Below are 26,529 nucleotides of genomic sequence, written 5' to 3'. Positions count from 1 at the left end.
TAATAATTAGACGGTATTATAATTGTATGTACATATCACTTAAGTTTTCTAATCATTACGGACTCAAGTAGCTAATAATCATGCGGTTATAGATAGGCTGAGCAAACAGTGTACACAGTTATCCTATACATCTTTGTGAAACAACATCCTGTGTAATAATATCGACTCACCTTGCTGCTCGTTGATACTGGTGATCTCGACGATGTCGAGGCTTGGTTGTTGACTTTGTGTGACCTCGTGTCGTCGGGACGTTAGCGATGACTGTGGTGTCAATTCGGGACCGCGAGTGGGTACGCTGCTCGCGCGCTGCAGTTGTTTCTTCGAAACTCTGGACACCAAAGCGGTCGCGACCGATTGTAACGTGCTGGTATCCGGAGGATTTGTGTTGGTGCTGCTGGTCATCGCGGACGTGGACGACCTTGAAGCGGAGAACTTCTTACGTTTCTTCCTTAGAGCGGCCAAGGCCGGACCCAGGCCGTGGCCGAACATATGATGTGCTTCGTGATGGTGAGCGTGGTGGACGTGAGAATGTGAGTGATGAGAATGATGCGCGCTTTGTACGTCGTGACTGACCACTTCCAACGAGGATTTTGAGTCTGAGGAACCTTCGGATCGCGAGCCGCCGCCGTCCTCGGACGCCGGTGAATATACTGAATCTTCTGAACGAGATCTACCTAAGAATAAAAAATAATGTTTGCCTGTGTTTATACAGCTGTATTATTGTTGTTGTTGTCTACACGCTTATATAAGTATTTTTATAGATTATTATTACAAGCCAATAAAATCTTTTTTAAGAGTTTAATTTTAAAGAAATATACGTATAGAGATGATATGTACTGAGATTCATAATCGTGAAATAATAATTGTGAAATATGATTTGTATAAACGCAATTTATTAAGAGTAATAATATCAATTCCTGATTCAAGAAAAATGCTAATATGCAAGACGATTTTCGGCTTACCGATCAGCCTGGAGACTTTACCGGCTTTCGCCGCCTCGATCAAAGTTCCCCAGCGTTTTTTTCGAGAGCTACCTCTAGTGCAGCGTCGTTGTCGTAGCCCGGTGCCCAATCCGGGCACGCTGTTGGTGCTGGTGTAATGCAGGCTCTTCTTCGAGGTCATGCCTGGCCCGAACGATGCTATGCCGCTTAGTGTCGAGCCAAATAGGTCATGATGCGAGGTTTCCTGCTGAGCCTGAGATGCGAGAGACGCGATGAACTCGGCAACAGGCGGCAAATTGCTGCTTCCTCCTGGCTGCGGCGCGATGTTAAAACCCTTCATCAAACGTCGCTCTTTTTGGCGGTTCTTCTTGCCACCCGCACCTATGGACAGCTCTTTAAGGCTACCGTCTACAGGAACAAACAAAAATTTGATCCAACATGCTCAAGCAACCTACTAAAAAACTTAAAAAAAATCCACTTGATACATTGAAACCATAACAAATGTTTTCAAGTTCAGTTGATAAAATAGTTTCTTTTGCAACGAGTATGAAAAATAAAATCAAACTTGTGTGTATGTTCGTTGAATTCGATATGCGACATGTGAAGCAAGAAAAAAGAAACAACAAACTGGAGAACAATAGATAACATTGTTTTTATCGAATTGTAAACGCATACGTGTGTGAGATAAGATCTTCATATCTTACGCATTATTCGCCAATAACCGGAGATTCGAATTGACGCGGCATTTAAAGAGCCGAGGGGAAAATTCTTAATTACAGTAATTATCCCTGAAACTCCGAATGATTAATGGCGCCCCAAGTTTGAATTACAAAGGAGAGTGTTTTGTTCGGTGACTAATATTCACTACTGCGAATGAAACAAAAATTAGTATTCCTCGAAAGAATCTGAGTTAAATTTAAATTTTCGATGCTCCGCGTGACGCGATTAACGATTCGTGGATTAACGCATGAAACAAAGTACGCATAATTCTTCCATAATTCTTATCAAGAACGTATTTATTAATTCATAGCCGTTCATTAAACACACTTGCGTAAGAAATAAACAAATGTTTAATTTTCTGTAAGAAGAGGAAATCACTGAAATAAAAACTTTACCTATAATATTGCTTCGAATGCACGAATCTGTTTGTTAAAAAAAAAAAAAAAAAATGATATATTTACGTAATAATCGTACATTTTCTTACATTGTATTAAAAAAGAAAAAAACACTATGCAAATAAATCGAGACACTCTTTGTGCAGAACACTTGTAAGCCACTTATCTTTCCTATTTCTTTTCGTACAACTTACCGGTACCGCTGCTCGCTGCGGTAGAAGTATTCATGCCGGAGTTCTTCAATATCTCAATAAGCTCGCAACGAAATGCACTGATGTCTTGTTTGATCTCATTTACATCATCCTCTGTGACACCTTCGCCTTCCGCTTTTCGTTGTTCCACTGTCACGTATCTTCTTACCAAATTTCTCATGATACTTTGATATCTGAAATCTCTCTCGGAAGCCTGCTTCACCTTTCGCTGAAACGATTAAAAAAGCAAAACCACTTATATTGAAAAATTTATTAAATTTATTTATCTACAAGTATTTTTATCTTAAAAGATATAGATCATTTAAGGAATTTGCCTATTTCAGCATATCTCTTCACGACATTCTGGTAATGACAGCTTATTCTAAAGTTTGTCATCTTTCACATCTCTTAAAAAGTGCTACAAATTGAAAACTAAATTCGAAACTAAAAAAAGACGCGGATAAAAGAGAAATATTGCGATTGCCGCAACTTAGCAAATTCTTGAACAATCGTTTACCCTGATCGTGCGCATGTGTTCCTTCTTGGCCGCCCTACTGTGTCCACAGAGCTTCCGATACAACCATTGTCCGACGTACCATGCGCTCTTCGGAGTCGGTATGATGTTGAACGGCGGAGGAACAGTTCCACCCTCCTCGAAATAGCTGATCCAAAGTTTGCTCCTCGCGAACTTCCACTCGACGTCGGCGCGCTCCTGATTACGCGAACATCCAGTTTTATCTGTTTCTTCAGCTCGTAAACGAGAACGAAGAAATTGGTAAAAGATGAAGAAACTCACCGAGATTAGTTGATAGGAGTGATTCATCATAGCGATTAGAAGATTCAATAGAACGACGATGTTGATGACCGAGTAAGTGCCGAACATCAACATGCCCCAGAATCTGGTGAATACCTTGATGCCGTCCAGCTCGAAGCTCTCGAGATCAACCAAACCAAAAACCGCCCAGAATAGGGTCTGAATGGTTTCGAACAGACTACTCGCAAAAACATCTTCATCTTATATTGTATCCGAAATATAACCAGGATAATTAAAATTTGAGATTACTGTTAACCTTTCAGTGTCAGATAAAAATAACCTACGAGTTGCTCAGACTGGGTCTGTGAGATCCACGCAATTTCAAGTTTGAATATCTCTGCAAAAAGCAATATTTTTTCAATTTCTTTTTTTTTAATCGAAAGGTTGAACGATTCTGCGTCGATCAAAAGAAACAAATTGAAAAAATCTCCAGTAATTTTGAAGATACAAGCGTTTAAAGAAAATCTGTCAAGTTTTCTCCAAAAAAGCGCTTTTCTAAAAAAATTCCTAACTTTTTGTATAATTTTAGATTTTTACAAAATTTCAACGCAGTTTTGTACAGAGTCGCTCGTATTTTCAGGAACAAAAGTGTCTTCTAAAAATTGTAAAATCAAAAACATTTACAATGAATCTTTTGGGACGTTTTTTTGAAAAATGCATTTTTTCTAGCGCCTAACATTGACATCCCAATATTTTAGCAATAAATCAATATTTAGACATATTCTTTCTTTAAATAGAAAATTTAAACGATTCTGCGACGATCAAAACAACAAATTTAAAAAATTTCTAGTAGTTTCAAAGAAACGTTTGAAACGTTTCTGGGCAACATGACCTAATAAATCGCTATAAATGTACATATATTTTGATAAAATTATGAAAAAAACAACAATTTTTTACCATATTAGAAGTGCACAAACTGAAAAAAAATTTACTTACTTTTCGAAATGCCAACGTCTTGTGTCCAGACTCTCTCAGATCTTTTTTGCACTTCAAAATTCAAACTTCGCAAAGCTATTAAACGAAGAACGCTGTTAACGATTTCTACCATTGTTTAAGCCCCTAAAGTTTTTTTTCATAGCTTTCAGATGTCGCGCTAACTTAAAACCTAGTAGAGACACTGGTTTAAAACTTTTAGGTGGATCTCGAAGACCCATATCTGGCACTGAGAGTTCAAAACCGTATCTAAAGTAAAGTCACGTGACAGGAAGGAGAGGAAAAACAACACCTGACTAAAGTTACGTAACTTTACTCTAGTCACGTGTCTTCAAAAACGTGAATAAAGTAAGGTCACGTGACAGGGAGAGGAAAAATAACAACGTGTCTAAAATCGCTTCAGATGTCGCGCTAACTTAGGGTACGTTCCAAAATCTTATCTTGGTAACCAAAAACTACACACGTAACGTAAAATATAGCATTTTAGTAATCAAGGTAGGACTTTGGAACGTAACTTTAATATCTATTAGAGACACTGGTTTAAAACTTTTGAGTGGATCTCGGAGATCATATCTGGCAGTGAAGGGTTAACATCAGTTTTACTATTGTTTTCTATTTTATGTCTTTTGAAAAACTTAATTAAATGTTGAGAAAAATTCGATTATATATACGCGTTAAAGAGAAATATTTGTACTTTGCAAATCGGCGCCAAACGATGCACGCGTTAGAATCGGTGGTAACGTTGGCGTTAGGCGGATACGCCCACGCTGTGGGACATCGTTTCTTTTCCATGTCGGCATAGTACCATAGAAGTTGATTAAGACCTAACAAACCGTTTGTAAATCAATCTTTTTTATGCTTTTTTTATATCTTTTAGTATTTTACTTATATACTTATTTATTTTGTTTGTTTATAATATTACCGCACGAAAAGGCGAAGAGAACAAGCATGTAGAGAAACAAGAACTTCATAATGTCCATGACCATTCTCGACAGGGAGACTTGCAGCGGGCCGAGATGCGGATTTACGGAGAATATGTAAACGAGCTTAAGCGAGCTGCAACGCAACATCATTCGTATCGTTAATCCAAATAATATATACCGAGGTGTTAGATAGTTTCTCGCGCTAACTTTCCCAATTTTGCAGCTTTTACGTGTGCGCTTTGCGGCATTGACTTTCCAATACAATCAAAAATTCATTCGCGTTCAAAGCGCAATAAACTACTTCACAATGCGCTTTAAGCGCGACGTATATAACCGTGTCACCTAAAGATATAAGGATGTTCTATATCCATATGATTTTTCGTGGACATAGAACACGCTTTAATTCTCAGTTGATGTTATATTTACATAAATTAAAAAAAAAAAAAAATTACAAAATTTTTTGCGTGACAAAGAAACATCATAATGTTATTATTATCTTCACGGAAGAAAATTTAGTTTTCAAAAACTATTTTGTTCACGAAGAGAGAGACTGCACTCTGTTCTAGCAGATTTCAAATCATTTTATATCGGGAAAACCACCACGATACCTTCAACAACCAAGATATACACATACACATAACCGGACATGGTTGCGATTTATTACCTGAAGATATTGGCGGCGGAGAAGAGGCCCTCGGAGATAAGCATCGGGTCCCAAGTGTCCCACTGCTCACGCTGGAGCAGCCCCTCGTTCTCCTTCTCGTTCTGCACTCTGTAGTAAGCCACGACTCTGAGCGCGACCGTGGCCACGTAAAGCGAGTTTGTAACGAAGTCGATCACGTTCCACATGTCGTGCACGTATTCCTCTAGACCCACGTCCCACAATTGTTTCACCTCTGACCAGATCAGCCCCGACACCCAGGCCAATATAAACCTGCGGCGTGTTGCATTCCGGTCATCCTCGATTTTTTTCGATCTTAGCGTTCCAAACGCGAAAGAAATGCTCTACAAAATTGCATGCGTCTCTGCACAAATTAAATTTCAATTATATTCCCGGCTTAAACGCCGGTATTATCACACGCGCGGTCCGATCACGCTGAATTTGGAAATTGTTCGCGACTTTTTTCCATATCCTTTCCTCTCTTACTTTTTGAATTTTCTATATTACAAATATAGTCTTTTACTTTACAGATATGGTATTTTACTTATATATCGATTATTACATGTGAAATACATAAAAAAAAAAAGAATTTTGATAACACTCTATTAATAACGCGTCAAATTGTTTTTTAGATGCAAGATTGATCCGTGCTCACTAGAAATGAGCATAAATTTGATGATTCCTGATCAGCTCATTTCAATCTCGTCGTGAAAAGAAGTCCTCTCGAGATTGCACGCGTCTCCAAGGTTTATCCTGCTTGTATTACTCCGACTTATTGTGTAACGTCTAAGTTCTATATTACCGATTTCTGCGAGAAAGTGTCATAGGCTATAGTAGATACTACATGAAAAAAAATTTTATAATTTTATATTTTACTTTCTGCTTTTCTCTATTTACTTTATCTTTCTTTATTTTTCCTACTTTTTTTTTATTTTTTGTTAAAATTGCTTATATATCTCTCGTGCAGAAAATTCAACTTTGCTATTATTTGTTCAGAGAAATTGAAAAGCTCGTAACATTGTGAGTTTTAAGAGCAATAAAGTGCAATAACATAAAAAACATGCGCAATTGAAAAGAGAGAGCCTTACCATTCCACGATCGTAGGTGCGGCGCCTCTTTTTGTTGGCGTTGGTTCGTTTTCCGCCAGGAAGTCGTGTCCCATCCAATTACCGATCAGGCTTTCTATCCGCTGGCTAGCCAGAATTAACATGACTGTGCAGACAAAATTATGCACAATCGTTACACCCGTTGAGAACTCAGAACAGTCGCCTTTTTGACATCGGATTGTAACTTTGTAGCGATACAGCATGTTTCTCGGCTTCAATTACAAGAAACTTTATTTCAATAAGCACTTTATTTAGCGACTTAATACTTTCGGAAGTTGCAAACAATAAATGGATTTTTTTTATAAAACTATAAGTTTGAAAGAAGATTTATTTTGATTTGAATATATTTCTATTCTTTGCTCAAATACATGTCATTAGAATTTTCTCTTGAGTAGCGAGATAGATTATAAGTCTAATCGTATTGAATAATATAAGTTGAGGGAGAGAGATGTATTGTTTATGGTCAAGCGAGCAATTAATTGTGAAGCAGTAATGCTTCTTAGCCATCTGAATTCCGCACGTTAGTGCACATCTATTATTGGTAGCTGCACCGAAAGGTATTTGCAAACTGTTTGACGTTTGCTTTGTGGATGTTTGATCCGCCAACGTGCTGGAAAATTAAATACGCCGTAGGAAACGCTCAATTTGTCCCTCGCTTTCCCAAATACTTCCGCTCGATGATTCATATTGAATATTGTAAACGCGAAATTATTTCGCGGTTGCGTATATAAAATATTAGTTTGCAAAATAAACGCACTTTTTTTATATAATTACAAATTACATATCGTTAAAACTTTATTTAAAAAACGATAAAGAATTAACGAGCTGTTAATTTGTATGAAATGTTTTGCAATGCAAATTATACAATAAATACGCAAAAACATAGGAAAAAGTGTTAGACAGTCTCTAAATATATTTCTAAATACATGTATTTTCCTTATTTGTACTAAAAATAAATATCTTCTTTTACGTGAAAAGAACAGTCTTAGTTTTTTAATTTGATTGTTCCATTGCATCGGAATTATACGTAAAAATCATTGCTACGTAACTACCATTTCCGTATGTAAAACAATTTAATAATACATATTCGTTCATGCGCGCACGCAAATCGAACGGAAATGCGTTTAATCAAATTAATTGGTGTTATTTTTCCCTCGTAGATGAAAAATTTAGATGCTTATGGAAAATGAAATATGTGTTTGGTTTGCATCATGTGATAAATTTCCTCCGCAGAATTGATTTTTTCAGTAAGATACTTAGCGAGTAGTTGAGCAGGGATTTAATTGCATTACAAATTAATGAAGTGCCCACACGAGGAAGAACGCGAGATATAATAAAATGTATTTGGAAATAAGAGAGAAGTTTGTAAGAATGAATAGAGATATCGAGTTGATTCTCTGATATTTCCGGAATGAGCCGGATATTTGAGTCACGCTGATCAAGTGTGGCGAGCAATCTAGAAAATGGCAGGTTATAGCCGAATGTCGTGCCAAGTGGTTAGATTTAAAGCATGACATAAAATTGCCCAAGGAGTTTAAAATACTTGATCTTATTATCGAGACGTTACATCTGTTTTGCACATGCTTTAGCATAAAGATTTACGTGCGTGCGTGCGTGCGTGCATGTGTGTGTGTGTGTGTGTGTGTGTCTGTGTGTGTGAATCACACACATATGTTTACGCAGTTTTAATAATTTTTAATATTTTTCCAACACACTTTTTTGCCAAACTTATTTCCGATGCAATTTGCGATGCGCGATAACGCGTTAAAATCATTCTACTTACATAGAAAAGTGAAATACGATGCGGAATGACAGATGAACTTGATGAACGGCTTTCTCATAGTTTGACCGACCATGCTGTGCGGTGCGATTATGTACGCCACGCTGAAGACCGGGAAAAGAATACCGATCCTAACGATTTCCAGTGCTTGGAGGAACATGTTCTTCCGTCGGAATCCCGGCAGACCTTCATACCAAATCGATGCCAGTAACTGCTGCACGTTCGGATGCGCTACGAACTGGAAATATCCAAATAATGCGATATTGACCGATAATTTTCGGTCACGTGACTGAGAAAAGATGGCAAGACTTTTGCAATCAGAATTCAAATTGTAATTATCACATCTCTTTAATTAATAACATTAAATTAACAAACCAATCAATGTCTCCAATTATTGATTTTGCGGGTAAATTTACGTCAATATCGAAATCGTCATATCGATATAGTAATTAAGTGAAGAATTTGTAAATACAAAATCATTAGGTTAAAAAAATATGTCAAAATTATAATAACTTTACAAAATTATAAAAAACAGTTAATATTGTTCTAATCGTTGCAAAATTGAAATTATTACAGTTGCAGATCAAATTAGATTTTAATTGAAGAGACGGAAGCGAGTTCAATTATTTCTCGATATAAAATATAAATCATAAAAGTAGAAACTTTTTATTTAAAAGTAACTTTACACATACACACCTTTTTTTGTCTCAGTTTAATTGCTAATTTTAAACGGTTGAGATGCATTCTCTCTCCGTGCTCGAAGGCTGGTCCCGTAGGGTCATGATTCAGCAGGACTTCGAGCTCGTAGGAACTTCTAGTATGGTCCAGCAAAGCGGTGGCAAAATCTTGGCACTGTTTCCGTAGCTCCTGAAATCACAAACTCGATCGTTCTCGATCACGGACACGTCGCAATTTCGAAAACGTGCGTTTCTTCTTCGGGATATTTAATTTTTTAAGAAGTCATAATTTATCTGAGAGAAAATAATCTATCTAATACCGTTCTAGACACAATTGCAAAATTTCTGATAATTTTAGAGAAGAAAAATGTTCATCTTTCCGGATTTGATGCGGATTTGGGTGCTGCGCTACGCTTCGCGCGCGTTAAGAATTACAAACCGGAATATAAGATTCGCATTCATTCTCTTGACAAAGCCAAGGCAAAAGCTTGATCGAACTTTCAGGCTTTCTGCAAGGTTGACAAGCGCTCGAGATTCTATTCTAATCTTTTGCCAATCTTGCCATGACTCTAATTGAATTCTCGTCACGTACTCACGGATATAACAGTCCCCGCAATGTGTCTCGCATTGTTAGCCAACGCGAAAACTTTGTGGAAAATTTTGTCCTATTATTTCACAGAAAGACAAAGATAACGATCGGCTAACGTTTATTTTTGTTAATCATTTGTCGATCGCCAAGTAAGACGCGCTGCTGCTTCATCATCCGTCAGCAAAAGTATACATTTTTTCACATTTCGTAATGTTTTTGACTTTATTTTTATAATTTAATATAAATTTAATGTAAAAATGTGTAGGCTAAAAGCGGTAAGTAGATGAACAACATAATTGCGCTACTTTGAAATTGCATGTTTTATATGAAGATAAAGTAGTACTGCTATCTTAAATTTGCAGTTTGCAACATCGGGTTGCCATCCTTTAATCTTAACGCCGTCATAAACTAAGAGTGTCTTGCGGGAAGATATTCGTATAATGCATGAGATATCGTATATTTAATCTTCTCAGTGCACTGCTTTGCTGGAAGAAAACGCGAAGAAAGATTACATAAAAGATTGATGACAGATCGATAATTTTACATATTGTTTGAACCAAAAAAAATTAGAATTTACATGACATAATTGTCCACGAAACTTAAAAGTATGGAAAAAAAGAGTGTAAATTGCAATCAGGAGAAAAATTGAGAGAAGAATATTTATTTCTTTGGAACGTACAATTTATCAAAATTCTATTCACTTTATTCTCGTCTTCAAGGAGCAGATACTGAAAATTGATTTTCCTATCTTGAAAAATGGAAAAAAATATATAACAGCGGGAAACAAAAAATAAGATGAAAACTTTCTATTTACAAAAAACTTGTGCAAATGACGAACATAAAAAAAAAACGAAATTAATGACGCCGTCGAAACGATTGGGAGAAAAGAGCCAAATAGAGAAGAAATCACAACCAACGACGAAATGGAGAAAACAAGGGCGTGGTCAGGAAAAATATAAAGCAGACTAAAATATAATACGTTGCTGCCATCATATTGCTGCTCAAACGCTGTTACACAACGTGAGTTACACACGTATAAATCAAAACTTGTTCGACCGTGTGATGAACAATCACTTAAACTTTCTACTTAAGGACGTTCTCCTCTGCAGTGGTTAGCAATCTAAATACAGTGGTTAGCAACTTAAAATATCTCTTCTCATGAGTAAGTTTGTACTGCTGTAACAAAGTTAAGTTGAGCTATTCAGCACTGCTAAGATCCGCTTACTCTGCGCAGAAGTTCAAAAATAGCTGCAGTACACAGCGCACATAAATCCAGCAAAACAAAAAAATAAGCAAAAAAAAAAAGCAAAAAAAAAGCTACAGTTTGAAAACAAGGGTTGCTTGCCATATTATTCAAAATCGTATTTTAATTAAGACACTCTCCGCTACCACATACTTGTTTTTTAAAAAAATTCTACAAAAATTGTCAGTAACTTAAAAAAAAACCCTACTTCACAAAGGCTGAGCATAGGAAATCCATGTTAAAAATTGAAACTTAAATCTTCTATATTTTGGAATTTAACATTGTTATCCCTATTATCCAAAAAGGCTACGTATAAATAAGATCATAAACTATGTATATTGCAAATTTAAAGAAAATCCTAGGAAAATCAATAATTCGGAGAACGTCCTTAAGCACTTAGGCACAGCTAGAAAAAAAACAAGAAAAAAAGAGAAGAAGACTAACGGTGAAGTATTCGAAGAACGTACGCTCTTGATCCAACGCTTGAGAAATCACGAAACGAAAGAGACGTCACTATAGAGAGAATCGCGGACGCGTGCGTGCGAATGTACGTGCATCTACTTCGGATCGGTAAATTGAGGAAAGCACATGATAACTGCCACGCGCCGCACCACCCAAGTACTTTGTTGCAAGATAAATTTGTTTCGTGAAATTGGGATGCGCGGAAAAAAAACACCAGAGAAGTAACAGCGCCTTAATTTGCAGTTGAAAAGACAGTTGTTTTCGAGATTTTTCATGCCCTTTTTCATTCATTTTGGCAGTCGTATTCACATTGATATTACGTATGATGATATTACGTGATATAATTATGATATTACGAATTATAGCGTGTGTTAGGAGATTTATTTTAAACATAAAAAATTGCTTTCATAGAAAACAAGCTCGGAGAATTCTTATGACAATGACGCGACACAAAGTTACGCATTTACGAACAAAGCGCATTCTAGAAAAAAACAATGTTCATGTTTTACCTGGTATTCGCACTTGAATTCGTGCTCCAGGAACGAGAGTCGTCGAAGTTCCCAGGAGAGCTCGAACGCAGTCAGAATGGGATCTTTAGACGATAGCGCTATCAAAGATGGCGACGCTAGAGCTCGATAGGCGTTTATTCGACTTCTCGAATGCCTCAGGGAATCCTCCATCCTTGATGTCACGCACTCGTCGCATCTAGTGATATAAATAATAACAACGCGAGATATAAAATGAAAACAGTTCGGGCAATGTTCTAAGGATATCGCTTGGTGAGAACAATGTCCCAAGATTATGTCATTTTTGTACAACTATAATCTCTTTTATCAATATTCCGACTTTTATGCAACAGTCGAGATAAATTCAATTTAGAGGAAATAATTAAATTGATAGCGCGCGATCAAAATATTGTTTCCTTATCCTTTATATCTTACACTAACTTTATATAAAGAAAAAGAGAAAAATGTGGATTCTCAAACACACGATTTTGAATAACAATAGTTTTTGCATAGATTTCAAGTTGAAAAGAGCGCTAGTTTTCGAGTAGATGAAGAATATGCAAGCGCGCTCCGCTGCACACTCGTACAATCGTTTTATTTGAAAAACGGCACTTGTGCGTTTTTGAAAAATTTTCGCAAAAATATTTGAAACTATCTCGCACTTAAAACTTTTTTCTGTTTCATCTATTATATTCAACAAACTCTATTTATCGTTTTCGTAGTCGTCATATAATTTGATTTTTATGTAGAGCGTAATAAATAAATTTTTTTCGATTGTTTACATCATTCAACAATTTGACAAAAGTTCCCTATAGTTTTTTGAAAAGGTATGCGATTACAAATAGGATTTTGCGAAGTTTAATATAATGCTATTGTGTCACAAATTAAATTTTCTCCGTAGAGTATAGTGATAGTGGTAATGCAACGCTCATGTACGCTTAGTCTAATTTAATTAGCTTCTGTCGTGTCCTCACAAAGGGATAAGGCAGTAAACTTCCCCTTCTCTTTGGTGGAGAAATTAATGAACTCTACCAAAAAGAATGATCTCTTATTCGGCAATCAACGACAACAGACACTTTTAACGCACTTGTTGAAAAAAATTGGAACTCATTTTTCTTGCAAACCGAACTTAAAACATCTATACGCGTGAACTACATTGTCTTTTCTTATTTTCTATATTTTGCAAATAATTTATACAGATTTACTTTCTTGATTTTTTTATCTATAAAAAGATATTTACATATAATCTACATTTTGTCTTATTTTTAATTTATAAAAGAACTTACATATACATATTTATATTCTTTATTTTTATATCTCATCTCAGTTACATTACTCATTGGCACGAACAGTTTTTATTGATCAAAAGTAAATGAACTAGCTTAATGGACTTTTGTAGCGTCTTACCCGCATCGTACATCGTGCGGCATTGGCAAAGTGGATCCACGATCGAGGAGAATCTTTATGATTTCGTAGTTGTCCCTGTGGGCCGACAGGATCAATGGCGTAATGTCGGGCGTGAACGTGGCTGTATCAGGAGGTAGAGCCTCCCAGCTCTAAAGGATTAAAGCGCAAGTTATTACTTCCATAAAGTTACCAGCACCGCTTAAAAAATCTCGTTTGAGCGTATATTTCACTTATTTTAGCGCTTTTTTTCTTCGAATTAGCATTCACAGAATGTTTGTCGCGCAATTATAACGTTTTTTTTCCGAGCCTTATATTGCGTGCAGTGCGTTTGTTCCTCTCTCTACGTTTCAGTACGCTTTCCGATTCAACGAATAAAATAAAGACGGTCTCGACAATGAAATAATGATGAAGTAATAATACTCCAAGACTAAACGGGATGATATTTCATTTCTTTTGCGCAAGCAATCGACAAATAATCTTTCTCTATAAACTTGCGCCATTGTTCTATTGATCGGCTTAATCAATCATCGTCACGGGTGGTAAGTTCTTTCTCTCGCGGGGAACCAATTCATCCTGTATAATGATTTCGTCCAGCGCTTTCAGACTATGGATATCATCCCGTTCAAGTTCTACGTAAGCTGATTTCTTAGTAAAGCCGATTAGAACTCTCTGTTAAAAATTTCGCGTTCGTTTTCTTCCATGTTTTCTTTCTGCAGCTTGCTCGTTTTTTTTTTTTTTTTTTTCAAATGTTTTGCGAATTCTTTAATCGTTTCCTTCGAATAACCGCCGCCAGACGAAATGAAGTACTTCGCGTTATAAAATAAATGGAACAACGCGTCAATCAATTTATCATCTTGAGCAACTGTTAAATCTGCATGTCCTGCTTATATGTAATGTTCGCATTAAAATGTAATGATAGTGATCGTGATTTTAAATGCAAAGTTGCGATCGTAAAATGTTTTACAAAAGAGACCAGTAGAAATATTACTTTTCAGTTAAAAAAATTTCTTTAAACTGTACAAAAAAGAGAGAGAGAGAGAGAGAGAGAGAGAGAGAGAGAAAGAGAGAGAAAAACACGTACATGTGGCTCGCCGTTCCTGTGAAGGCTCTCCTCGTGTTCCAAAAGGACCTCTACGGCTTCGACGAATTCCTCAGAGATAGCGTGAAGCAGCGCATCTTTAGTATCGACCTTATGCTCTATTAAAAGCTCCACCATCTCTAGATTTTCATTATCGATCGCCATGAGAAGAGCCGACCGCCCGAGAGGATCCACGCAGTTGATGTTAATATCAGCCTCCTGGGCTTTTTGTAGCATTCTGCATTGACGTAAAGATGTTCGAAAGATTGATGGAATGCCATTCTCAAGATCCGTATAGATAAAAACGCTCATATACAATAAAATTGTTTCAAATATTTGTCGTATATCTTTCTAAGCACATGTGTTTGCGATTTTCGCGTAGTCTATTGCCGTAACTTGGTTTTGTTAAAAAAAAAAGTTTCTTGTATGCCATTTGGCTGGTGTTTTTCCTTGATATAAAAAAAGTTTCCTCTCTTTGTATAATGTCTATCTGTATTTTCCAGTGTAAGATGCACGTGCATGCATGCAAGTTAACAAAGACAATTGTTTAATTCAAAAAAAAGTGAATCGAGACGAAATGTCGAGACAAGATCTCCGTAAGCTTTTTATTTACAATTTACGTAAATATATCAAGAGAAATTCGAAGTTCACCGATAAGATTGAGAAATTGTGATGCTGATCGAGAAATTTGTGAAAATGTGTCTCAATTTTCTTTAGATAAATATATAATAAAGAAACAAAACTAGAGAGATATGGATATCGCGCATATATTTCAATTCACCTTCTGACGGAAGCCACGTCTCCGCGCTCGACGGCGAGAAGATATTTCTTCTCTTGAAGCGACAAGCTGGCCATTTCCTGATGAGGTCTCACCACATTCTCTTCCTCCATCATGCCGTGTATGCTGTGTCTCTGAAAGCGCAACTTTGTCTTATATACGGCTGAAATATACATTTTGAAAATATTTGATGCAGCACCGGTCGTGCAGCACCGTTAACTCGCGAACACTTAACTCCAGATAACACGCGCATATATTTCTTTGAAACTACGCAAATATGCAATAGCACTCCGTAACATTCCATTGAATTGTTTAATTATTTCCGTGCAAATGTGGTGCCTTAAAAAGAGAGAGAAAAATTCTGAAAGGCAAATAGCGTAATTTCTAAATCGTAATTTCTGCAATAACCGCAAAGTTCGTCGCGTATATTTTTTTTCTATGTGTTTTCCTTAAAAAAACAAAAAAAAAACACTTTTGTCAGTTTTTTCTTCCGTTTCTAAACACTTTTGCTTTGCTTTATATAGCTCTATTGCACCGCGCGTTGCACACTTACCAGAGATTACACTAAACTTGCATTAAGTAACATATTTTGTCTCTTTAGTACATACATATTCTATAACGACTGCCGTCATTCGTTGTGGCGACCATACACAATTCAACGCTCGTGATTTTGCCGCAACGCTCATGTCTGAAGCTGCATACGAAATTCGGCAAGAGCGAATACGTCCACATGCAAGAGTAGCTAACGAGGTGAAATGTAACTTGCCCCTGAAGATCAATTGTAGTCTCTTTCGTGACTGCATTTGAAGCATGTGTAACCGTTCTACACATTGCGCGCTTCACATTTCAAAATCGGTCAGTATATATTCTAGTTCTCTATTTTAGGTCTTTTTGATCCTTAGCTTTATCAATTTTCTCACGAATACTCTTTTTCTCGATTAAGATTTTATTTTGCATTTTCTTTAACGCCATCTTTCTTTCTTATATCACGGATAAATTTTTGTATACATAATCGCAATCACCTATATATAAAATGTTATAAACATCGTGTTGCACTGAAATCAGTATTAAATTATAAATTGGCTTATGCTATAATATTTATCAGTTATCGAAAGTTATTGAAACACGCGCTTAGCCAATACTACTATAAAAGTGTCGGTACTTTTCTCCTCTCGTAATGTAACAAACTTTTTCTTACTTGCTCTCACTCATTCGTCGTGATAACTGTTGTCGCATGACGAGCGAGTGTGTATTATATTGTTCAGAACTCGATTCATAAATGTCTGACATGTTATAACACTCACGAGTGGTTATGATTCAACTCAAATGTAAATTTTGATTCAAGGATCAATATGGATATTTTGCATGATCGAAAGCTTTATTTGGTTGAGAATCTCCACTTTTAAGAGACAAATGCGTGGTCGTTATGGTGAAAGAGGGTTGCGTGAGTCTGAACGCGCAATATTCGCGTGTGTTATAAAGTAGATCGGTGTTTGTGAAGGGTGCGTCGGTGTGACAATTAAGGTGTGCCCCTTGACAAACACTCGTTGTCATATGCTGGCCTTCGCAGAGTATTATGTCCTAGCATCTCGAGTGTCAGAATATCCTTGTCGTGTGTCAGAATAAACAAGTTTCCTCTTCTCGCGCGCAGATACGATACATACATGTATATATATATATATATATGTATATGTACAATATATATATATATATATATATATATACAGGGTGTCCGACAATTAGTGTAAAATCTCTCGTAGGCAAGTAGAAGGAGTAAAACTGAGATGAAAAGTCCTGAATTATTTTTTTTATTACATATAATAAAAGAGTAATTATTGAATAAATCAAGCCGACCTTTAGCCGAACGCACGTCAGTGAACCACGCGCCTGGTGTGCGTGAGCGCTCCGCGCAGCTAACTGACGGCTAAAGGTCGGCGCTGATTGGCTTGATTTATTCAATAATTACTCTTTTATTATATGTAATAGAAAACAATAATTCAGGACTTTTTGACTCAGTTTTACTCCTTCTACCTGCCTACGAGAGATTTTACACTAATTGTCGGACATCCTGTATATATATATATATATATATATACGCGCGCACGCACGTGATTGTGATCTATTGTCATTTGACTGTATTGTCTATGACTACTGAAAAGCAAATAAAAATATAATCTATATCTACATAGCTATAAATATCAAGACAAAATGCAATTTTTCAAAACAAAAAAAAGAAAGAAAAGAAAAATAAATATCTGTTAAAATTGAGGATAAAATTAAATACAGACATTTTTCATTATATAATTACGCTAAATATTTGTAGCTATCGCATAATAAATGATCTCAAAAGAGACTGCAAGAATGTAATCCTGTTTATTTCTGTTAATCTTGCAGACGCATAATTTTAATTTCATTAAATATTGACCGTTGTTGTTCGAAGCGCACGATCGAAGTCGGGAACCGAAATTCGGCCACATAACACACCAGAATTCAGAGGCTGTGTGCGGTTTTGCTGTGCGAGCTCATCCGAGGACATTTACGAGGTACTAAAAGATGAAAGCATCACGCGCACTGGAACTTTTCATCTCTAAATAGATTCAACGCGCGTGAGTTTCGCTGTGTAAAGTGCGTCTCAGGATGACAATCGTGGCGACAATCTCGATTCCGGAAACGCGAAGCCGGAAGAAGCGAGGCGTTTCCTTTTTCGTTCTTGTCCTTTTAAGAAATCCTAGTTGTTCGTTGGTTTATGACGAGATGATAAAAACGCAAATCCGCGCCAGCCTACTCTTTTGGTATCACAAATGTCCGATAAACGCGTGTGATTTTCTACCGCTCGTATTTTGCTGAACGTCTTCATCATTTCAGATAAACGTGAAAAACATTTCTCCCAAGCGACATGTTTTCTCGTTTACCTTCTCTCGAAGTAACTTTTCGGGCGTAGCAAATAGCTTTTAATCAACTCGCGATTCTTCGTTCTTTTCAATACGCGTCGCGAGTCAAATATGTCTATTATGCATAAAATTTCTCATGGAACACGGTTTAGACGAAGTTATTTGCGGATCTATCTCACGCCGTTAAATAATGCAGTCGCGAACGAGAAATTCGACTGAGCTTGTGAGGAGTTTTGTTCTATTCAAAGCTTAAACGTCTATGCCATCGATCAATCGTAACGTTCGATATGCGGCTCATGTTATATATCCATTTGCCAATCCTCTATGTAAAAATAATCACCTTCAGTCTATTGTCGCCGTCGTTGTTTGCGCTAAATCCGATTATCGAAACAGCACACACACACATTAAAGTTTAATCCAACCTTACCCAATTGATCGACCGCGCGCGGCATTTCTTTTTTTCTTGTCGAACGAAAAATCGGAAGTAGAAAAGGCAAGTTGCTTGCCGGCACGGTCAACTTCCGGCAAGAGAATAAAGAACGTAAAAAAGAAGGGCGACATTTGTTTTTTCTTCCGTGATTCACAAAAGTTGGTTTGGCGAGTTTGGTTTGGCGCGCAAATTAGATCGACATCAAAACATCATTATCAGCTGTCGCCTTTCTCGTTTCTTTTGCCGCTCGTCAAACTCGAGTTTCCTTTAGAGCGACGAGAAACGAAATTTACGCGAACGGAAACAGTGGTTGCGCGTTTATTTTCATCTTTTGGAATTCAAGACCCGATATAATCTTTTTCTTCGTTACGTTATTAACGTTGGAACCGCAATTTAAATTGATATAACACGGTTATATCTCTTTCCACGGCAATTAATTATATCAAAAAGCATAATCAGATTAGAAAGAAACAATTAACGTAAAAGAGAAAATAAACTAAGGTACAAAGAGAGAAGCTATGCAATATGTTTTTTTACCGCGATGTAAACAAAATTCGATGTTAAAAATAATCTTTGAAATTCTTTATGTAATCGGATGCGTCGAAGATTTATTTTATTTAGCATATCGTCATCTTTTATGAGATGACACGCGTGAATCTGATACACATGTGTTCCATACTTTGACTTTTTTGTCGATTTCCGGTCGTTCAAGCAAATTGATCGTTTGTTGTTGCGGCAGTGGTGGCGCTTCGGGATCGAAGTTTACATGTTGTCCGGCACCCCGTAGGAAACCGCCCGCGGCGGCGATGAGCCGACCCCTCGCTGCGTCTGCCGCCATTCTTAAGGGAAAGCTGTTGATACCACCCTCACCTTCTGGATTACCGTCTTCTTCATCAACAATGTCTTCACCAGGGGTAGTAGCGCCCCTGGCAAATTGCTCCTCATCTTCGTACGCGCTTTCTAAAACAAAGAACGTGCTGTTGAATTGTCATGTTCTTCATCGGATCCGTTGTGTATCAGATGTTTCCAGGTTGGAAATATTTTCTCATAAAATAAACACGAAGGTTTATAGAATTTCGCAGAATAATAATAACATAATGATTCGAGCGCTAAGATTAAAGGGAAGTGTCAACATGTGGCATTTTACGTTAAATTTATAGTTGAGTCTTATTAGAAAGAAAGAATATAATAAATATACTCCTTCGGTCTGTAAGTTATTGTTCTAAAACATTGATAAAAAGTTTTTCTGATAAAAAATTGAGTTTTGTATAAAACTGTGCGTTTTATTTATACCTTTTAGATATACTCTTGCTGTATACGTGTCTACATAAAAATCAAGTGGATTATGTATAAATATTGCTCACACGAAAAATGATCTCCAATAAAAACAACAAAAATTTCGTTGATGAACTATTCAAAGGAATGATGGATACGGGAAACGTACTTCTTTTTAGTAGTCACATGCGAACACAGACTTGCGAGCTGTGCTATATTGTAGTGCTTTTACGGGGCAGATCGTCGTGTCGTAATCTTCGAAAGATGGTGCAATTGGCATGTAATAGCGCCGAAGCTTATAACACTGGCGTACATGATACCTTACATCATTGAATAGCTGTAAACAAAATAGCAAACGTAGCGAGAATCAGCGACTATTAACGTCAAATAAAAAATACCGTCTTCTTAGCTTACTTAAGTAGAACAGTGACTTTTCACAGTGTGTTAACTAGTATTATGTTAGCCGTCAAATGGGATCCACGACGCTTTCATCGCGCATCGTCTACATGATTGCTTATACAACGAGCTTGACTTGAAAATTACTCCACTGAGAAAATCGATGTTGCGTTGTGCGTTTAGTGGAAAATTTCTCGATCGCGTCAAATGTCATGTGTTGTTGCGCGGTAAATCGCGGCGAGGCCAGTAGATTCTTCCGATTCAAAACCGCATTTTGGTTCACCAGCAAACTTGATAATGGGATTAAGTTCAAACCGAAATCTGCCGCTTAATCGACGATTAGGAACAAGTACAGACTTGCAGAGTAGCCTATACCGATGATCGATCCTTCGTATATTGCCGTTGCACCTGTTGCTCGCCATCTCATACCTGTCCGATAAATAATTTTGCTAAACACTCACCGCGTTACGTTCACGTTCGTGTGTGTGAACAATATTCATCACATACTGAGATGTATAGATACACACTACGAATTATAGGCAAACTGTGTTGTTTAAAACAATATTTAATTATTTTAAAATGTATTTTTGACTCTACAAATCTTTGATATATTAATAAATCAATCAATTTAAATCAATATATTTCAAAGTTCAGACACATTCAATATTTTTGCAGAAAATAATTGAAAAGAATTTATTACGTACTATTAGAATCTATGATGCGCGCGCCGATATCATAGTTGTAATTTTGCATAGAATTTTTTTCACACATAAAGTGAGTAAGTTCCACAATTTTGAGAAAAAAAAATACTGAGTTACATTTTAACGAGTTGAATACTACACTTGCATAAGTGGTGACTAAAGATGATCTTACTCTACATCTGCACGAGACAGAGTTATATTAACACGAGTGACAAGAAAACATGGTTAATTACAGCGGTAACGACCAGTCGCGGATGTATTTTGCATCATCAACGTGTTCGTGCGGTGATTTGGGAGTAACTGTGAAAAAAAAGATGTAGCAACGTGTAATTCTCAAAATTTCTATACATTTTGATGCACCGATCATTATTCATTCTATATTATGTCTTTTTTTTCACTTTTTTTCGGTCATGCTCTATTTCTTCTTCTTGTTGTACAGGAAGAAAGTAACAAAACTCGCATTTCCGTGCAAGAGTGTTCACAATTTTATGGCCTCCGGACTCCCGGAAATGCTGTTAATGAGATTTCAAAGAGACTCGACGAGAAACAGATGAGCGAGAAATTGATCAAAGATGCGTTTTTGTCCAGCGTTCTTGACGTTTGTGCTTGACCTTTCGCAGTTACGCACACAGGTGGTGCACGAAGCTTTAATAGCTTGTGTTTTTTATTTTATTACTTTAGCAAAAGCGAACATTAATCAACGCTTTATACGTTATGTCATTGAAACGTAATATTGAAGTATGCAACATTGTATTGCATGGAAAATAGAGAAATTGAATGCGCGTGTGTAAACGCGATCGTATTAATCATATAGACATATGAGAAACCGCTGATAAATTTGTTTTTCCTGTGTAATGATAAATTACGCCACGTAAAAGCTAATAAAATTAATGACACTCTTGCTCTTTTTGTATAACAGCGCTGAATTTATCGAAGTTGTTTTCGCAATGGGAATTTCAATGAGAAAGAAGTATGCGCTGTCTTTTCCTGAATGGCTCATTTGTAAATCAAACAAAACTTCGATATTTATTCAATAAATTTGCGTTAAGCGACTTACGATTGTTTTTAAGAGATAAATCGAGAGAGAGAGAGAGAGAGAGAGAGAGAGAATATAAAAAGAAATATACAGTCCTTCATTTATGAAAATACAAATTGTTTTTTATAACTTGATTAAATATTTCAAAGACTTGTTAAAGAACTCAAAATCTTTCTTTGTTGATATATTTTTGTTTCTTTTATGTATATATAGTAAACGTTATATACTATTAAAAAGTAAATAATGTAGCTACTATACTCGTTGAAGAAGAAATAAACTGCGTTCCGAAATTTACTGCCAGTAGCGAAAATCTATAATATATCTCACACAAACTATAAAGTTTCAGTACTGACGGTGAATAACAAAACTATAGCATTTTTTTAAAATCAGTTTACAAAATAAGCAGATTAATCGGGACGTGAGAGAGAGACTAAAGCTCGAGACACACGATAGTTGATTTTATATTGAGTCGTATACTATTTGGCGAGAGAGCTTTTGAAAAGTCAGAATGTCGAACTCCGGCTATATCTATTCTGCTCCTTTACGAGCGATAAAGCTCGTATAATTAATGACTCACCTAGTAGCTCCGAAAGGAACGTGTGTTGCATGGAAACAGGCGAATTTAATTTCGCGATGGTTAAGCGAAGCCGTTCGTCTCTCTCTAATTTTTCGTCCCCTACGATGACCCGATTGCTTTTGACGTCGCCCGAAAAAAAATAGGTCGTTCGGCCTGGTGAGGGCAAACCGTCGGGGCAAAAAGCTATATTATAGTTGTGAAAGGTTGTCGGACTTGAATTCCGCCGCGGAATTTTCTGCCAAGTTACGAATTTTAAATCCGTCTGTGTGCTGTTAGGTACGGATGACATATCGCGTGTCTGAAACACAAGGAGTGATAAAACCCTGACAGATTTTACCAACCTAATCCGCTCTCTTAAATGGATCGTAGATATTTTACTCGCGTAACTGCATATAATTTCCGCGGCGCTCTCTTTCTCTCTTTTTTTCTCTTTCTCTCTCTTTCTCTCTCTCTCTCTCTCTCTCTCTCTCTCTCTCTCACACACACACACACACGCGCGCGCGTGCGCGTTATCATATTTATTATCTACTAAGATACAAGACACTCGAAAATTATAAAAATTACCAAAATTTTTGTTTGTGCTACTTTTCATTGCTATTGCTATAACTTTATAATTTATTTTTCTCGATACACAATGACGCGTATTCGAAAAAATAATCCGCGACAAGAGTTTAGAGATAAATTTTTTAAATTTATGTTGTGTGTAGATTATCGAGGAAAACGCTTCTTCGAAGATATCACTATTTATCAGTTTATCCATTTCTCTGCAGAAGAAGTTATGAGGTCCAACTTTACCTACAGAAGGAACCTTTCTGACGCTGCAAAACATCCTCTTGTCAGTCGCGGAATAATATCGTTCTCTTTATAGAAAAGTGCGCTCTTTAAATATCTCTTTAATGTATCGATGCGCGTGTGTTTTACGCTTAAAATTGAAATTTTTAAATCCGTTAGAGCAAATCTTCTTTTTGAAAAACACGAAAGTAAATTATTATAGAAAATTGCGAACCAATATCGTGATGTTGTTCGAAAACACGCTGCAATAATACCATACCGTAATTCACGCGTGTAATCTTCGAATCTGTAATGGCGCGCAACACATCGATTTTCTCTGCATTAGCTAATTCTTTTTCTTTTTGTCGGCTAGTTATACACGAAGCAAATTTACACGATCTCTGAAATAAATGAGTGCGTTTCTGTCGGCCGTGGCTTCTGTAACGAGAGTCGCCGCCTCGCGTGAGCACACGCGCACCGTGTTTTCGTTTTGGCGAAAAGCCAACGTCGTGAAGCGTCCTTTATGCAAACGTGCCTACCGAGAGATGTTCATCAAGCTTAACATAGCATAGGAAACCTTCGTCTGACCCAAAACAATCCGCTACTATTATTACATAGTCTGAGAGAATTTAATAATCATCTTTTATTTTTATTAAAAATTTTGTTTTGCGTGTGCGCTTAATTGTACAGTTTGCAAAATAATTCGTGACTTGTATTGGATGAAAAAAGAATTGAATCAAGACAAAACAATTGAAAGATAGATTATTTTTCTACATCAAAAATTACGATATAGTTTTGAACTAATACATTAATAACAACGCGTGAAGAATTTACGTATTTAATCAAGTTTAATATTGACAAATAATCACTTGTACATACATACGCGCGAATATTAGTTTTATTTTTAACTAATTTACGTTATATAGAAATTATACATATCTCACATGCACACATAATACAATCGATATATGATCGTTTTATTGTCGTAACGCGAAAGATATTTTATGATAATAGACTAAAATTAAATATTGCTTTTCCTTTTTATTTTAATTTAAATATTCTACGTTGAACATGGGTTACCATCGTGCGGAAGCCATGAACACGAAATAAAAGCTCCTCGCATCATGCGGCACAGCTGGATGCAACTCGTGCCTGCTGGTCGTAATGAACACCAGCGTGCGAATAAACGAACATGGGCCATTAGTGCGTATAATGAAAATGATTAATAGTGATCGAGAGAAATTGTCCGATAGCCTCATAAATTGCAAGGCAATATTCGAGTGCATCCAAATTGAGCTTTTTAAGGTTCCTTAGTCCAACTATATTGAATTATGACGTCAGAAATCAAATTTTCATATTTATTTCGTTATATTTATTTCGAAATAAACGAAAATATCGTTTTACCGCCATTGACATTCAAAAGTATAAATTAGTATACATTTGCTAAAACTTCCTTTTTCGTTCCGCATTGATGACTGTTAACAATGTGTTATTATAATATACACGTCTTCTAATTGTGCAGTCTCTGACAAAAATATTATAAAATCAATAAATAAAATGTTTCCGTTGCATTATATATAAAAATGTTACACAATTGCTCATGAATTCAAAAATCATGAGAAAAAGAAAGATTTGTTTGACACGATGATTTTATCACGATAGCACATGATCTCGCCTACGCATAATAGTCATTCTGTCAGAGATGCCAATAGTGAATGACAAACGAGCATCCGTATGATAATGAATTATCTCTCAATTTATATAATGACTGTGTTTGCACGCAAAATTATTTAACTAACTAATGAGCAATAAAGATATAAATCATAATAATCGATAATAATTACGATCAACAATTCTCGGTCGCTTTCCCCTATGCAATTGTTTGCCAATCATCAGGAGTATAATTTTATTTACGATTTATTTCAATTCAAGGAACACAATTTATTTGAGTTTGAAATTCCGGTTTAAATTATTTAAAAAATCGATAAACATTTATCCCAAGTTGGAGCAAATATTTCGAACTTCCAATGAGTCGCGATCAAGTTAATCAATTTTTCAAAGCGAAAATTCTTCTTTAACGTTCGATTGATTTATACTAGCTGCGCTTCGCGCGAACTTTTCCAATTAAGATCGCCGGCATTTCAAAAAGTAGACCCGATTATTAAGTCACGCTCAATGAAGCTCGGTTTAATCTGAGTGCAATTTACGGTACGATTCATTGGCGAGAGGTCAATGTGCGGTAAACAAATGCGTTTAATGTTGTTGCTTGTATATATACTACTGTCCATATAAACGGACAGGACGTGCAGTCGAATATATATTTGTTAAATTTGTTATTAGAATTGCACACAAACACACACACACACACACACAAAAGCTAAAACCGATAGGTCGCGACGTAAATAAGAAGTCAATGATATTGCCAGCTTATACCGGAAACTTACGTTTTGCCGAATTCTAGCTAACCGTGTGCACGATTAAGCTAATGGGGAAATCGCGTTATGTCAAAAGGAAACATCGCGGAAAAGGGACATCAATTTTGAAAGTTACCGCGACCTAGTTAGATTATTGCGGGAGGAAAACGCGAATATCCATCATCGTCTGACGTATTGCCGACCGTATCTACTTGTAGCGCGCTCCAGCTTTTTAAAAACCCGGCCGAAGTTTGCACTTCTACTAATTTCGAGGAATTCGCTGCAGTGTGTATTGCAATACATACATGCTAAACTAAATATAGCAGTTGCTTTCATTTGCCGACAAATATATTGTATATAAAAAATAATATATTGTAAAAAACAAACTGTCCGTATGTTACAAAATATAGCAATATACGCATATAAATTTATATTTTTATATTTTTAAAATATTCTTGTACCTTGACTGGCTAATGAACTGAACTAAAAATATAACATTCGACAAGGCAAGATTTGATCTCTCAACTTGATATTGCAAATCAAAATTTAGAAACGTAATCACGAAGATATTGACGGAAGAAGCACATTAGCGTCGTGATAGAAATGACAGGTCTATAAGTGAACAAAGCGAAGAGTCAAAGTTTTGGTCATTAGAAATCCGATAAGCGAGTATCTCTCTTTTACCGAACTGCCGGAATCAGGGTTTCCTATTACAAGCCCGCTGATGGACCGCTTGAGAAGAAAAAATTTCGAAGGATAATGCGCGGAATAATGTTCTGAGGCGTTTCTTGCTGAAGAAAAAACTTACAACGGGGTTTTTTTTCGACGAGATAA

General features: G+C 36.4%; 1 protein-coding gene across 10 annotated transcripts in view; it reads right to left on the bottom strand.

The window, feature by feature from the left end:
- The window catches only part of LOC109857144 (transient receptor potential-gamma protein), a 52,413-nt gene that overhangs the window by 3,185 nt on the left and 22,699 nt on the right, over nt 1-26,529 (bottom strand). For 4 of the 10 annotated variants that reach the window (XM_020433190.1, XM_020433212.1, XM_020433199.1 and 1 more), the window contains 16 exons: nt 19,205-19,485; nt 15,208-15,338; nt 14,430-14,664; nt 13,349-13,497; nt 11,945-12,140; nt 9,161-9,331; nt 8,468-8,702; nt 6,667-6,790; nt 5,582-5,851; nt 4,917-5,050; nt 4,689-4,818; nt 3,044-3,239; nt 2,765-2,959; nt 2,251-2,476; nt 963-1,349; nt 171-674 (listed from right to left, as the gene is read on the bottom strand). In XM_020433190.1, coding sequence (XP_020288779.1) covers nt 171-674; nt 963-1,349; nt 2,251-2,476; nt 2,765-2,959; nt 3,044-3,239; nt 4,689-4,818; nt 4,917-5,050; nt 5,582-5,851; nt 6,667-6,790; nt 8,468-8,702; nt 9,161-9,331; nt 11,945-12,140; nt 13,349-13,497; nt 14,430-14,664; nt 15,208-15,338; nt 19,205-19,485 — 3,564 coding nt within the window. Of the gene's footprint in view, nt 1-170; nt 675-962; nt 1,350-2,250; nt 2,477-2,764; nt 2,960-3,043; nt 3,240-4,688; nt 4,819-4,916; nt 5,051-5,581; nt 5,923-6,096; nt 6,387-6,666; nt 6,897-8,467; nt 8,703-9,160; nt 9,332-11,944; nt 12,141-13,348; nt 13,498-14,429; nt 14,665-15,207; nt 15,339-19,204; nt 19,486-19,969; nt 20,138-26,529 lie in introns of those variants that run through there. The other 6 variants (XM_020433231.1, XM_020433221.1, XM_020433206.1 and 3 more) reach the window with 5 other exon arrangements.

Source organism: Pseudomyrmex gracilis, unplaced genomic scaffold, assembly GCF_002006095.1.
Source record: "Pseudomyrmex gracilis isolate BER0280 unplaced genomic scaffold, ASM200609v1 scaffold_4, whole genome shotgun sequence".
Lineage (NCBI taxonomy): Eukaryota > Metazoa > Arthropoda > Insecta > Hymenoptera > Formicidae > Pseudomyrmex > Pseudomyrmex gracilis.
Note: the sequence above shows the minus strand (reverse complement) of the source record. Positions and strands in the feature narration are given on the sequence as shown.